The sequence below is a fragment of the Blastomyces dermatitidis genome (assembly GCF_000003525.1).
Source record: "Blastomyces dermatitidis ER-3 genomic scaffold supercont1.4, whole genome shotgun sequence".
Taxonomy (NCBI): Eukaryota; Fungi; Ascomycota; class Eurotiomycetes; order Onygenales; family Ajellomycetaceae; genus Blastomyces; species Blastomyces dermatitidis.
Window position 1 is genome coordinate 3719052 of NW_025544777.1, and position 890 is coordinate 3719941.

The 890-nt window shown below is 40.0% G+C and overlaps 1 protein-coding gene across 1 annotated transcript; it reads left to right on the plus strand.

Annotated features, from left to right (window-relative positions):
- Positions 1–298: 298 nt before the first annotated feature.
- On the plus strand, positions 299–696 carry BDCG_04283 (uncharacterized protein; the record flags this gene model as incomplete). The annotated part of the gene is made up of 1 exon (XM_045419941.1): positions 299–696. A coding segment is annotated over one exon (341 nt), but the record flags the coding sequence as incomplete, so codon positions are not given.
- Between the last annotated feature and the right edge of the window lie 194 nt (positions 697–890).

Below are 890 nucleotides of genomic sequence, written 5' to 3' on the forward strand. Positions count from 1 at the left end.
TTAAAACTAGATTTAATATATCTCACTGTGCAGGGATCAAAGGCTCAGTCAGATCTTGAGATATACTGATTTTATACTTGTTGTATCTGCTGATTATGTATCAAGTACAGTTGCTGAGGTATCTTTTTGTACTTTTCTGTCAGGGATGAGCCAGATTGAGAGAGGTGGTACAAGGGTGAGACTTGATGTTGATGTCTAGATACACTGAAGACAGATCATGGAGATTGCACTTCAGAAGTGACTGTTAATTATGTGCTTGATATTATCACTGAGGTATCTTTTTATAGTTTTCTGCTGAGGATGGGCCAGATTAGGAAGGGCGGTACGAGGGTGGGACTTGGTGTTGGTGTTTTGAAACATCAAAGATGGACAGGGTTTTCGCGGAGGTTGCTCCTCAGATATCTCCACAACTACAGATCAGGGATCTTCCAAAATCGAGAAGATTGGTGCATATGGCTAGGTCTCTTCACCTTACAATTTATATGGCAATTTGGCCCGGGGTTGTGGTGTGGTAGGGGAGAATGGGGGATAATCCCACACAGGAGTTTCGAACGACGTCTGGTTCACGTTTGGCTGGATAACTCCACCACCACACGGGGTATGCGGTCGGCGATGGGGTCAAAATGCTCGTATGATTGAGGGCTTTTCGATGGCTCTATCAGCGGGTTCTTATTCGAAAAATCGAGCGAGTTCGTGGTGAAGCGGTTTCGGAAGTATGAGTATTATTCTTCTCAGTTTTGAGAAAGTGATCTTATTCAATCTCATTTAGTTTCATTCTTTATATAAAGTTACTATTTTTAGACATTTTAAGGTTTTTTTTTAAACTATTTTTAATTTTTTAAAAAGTAACACCTTTTGATAACACTTAAACAAGGATTTAAAGTCATTTA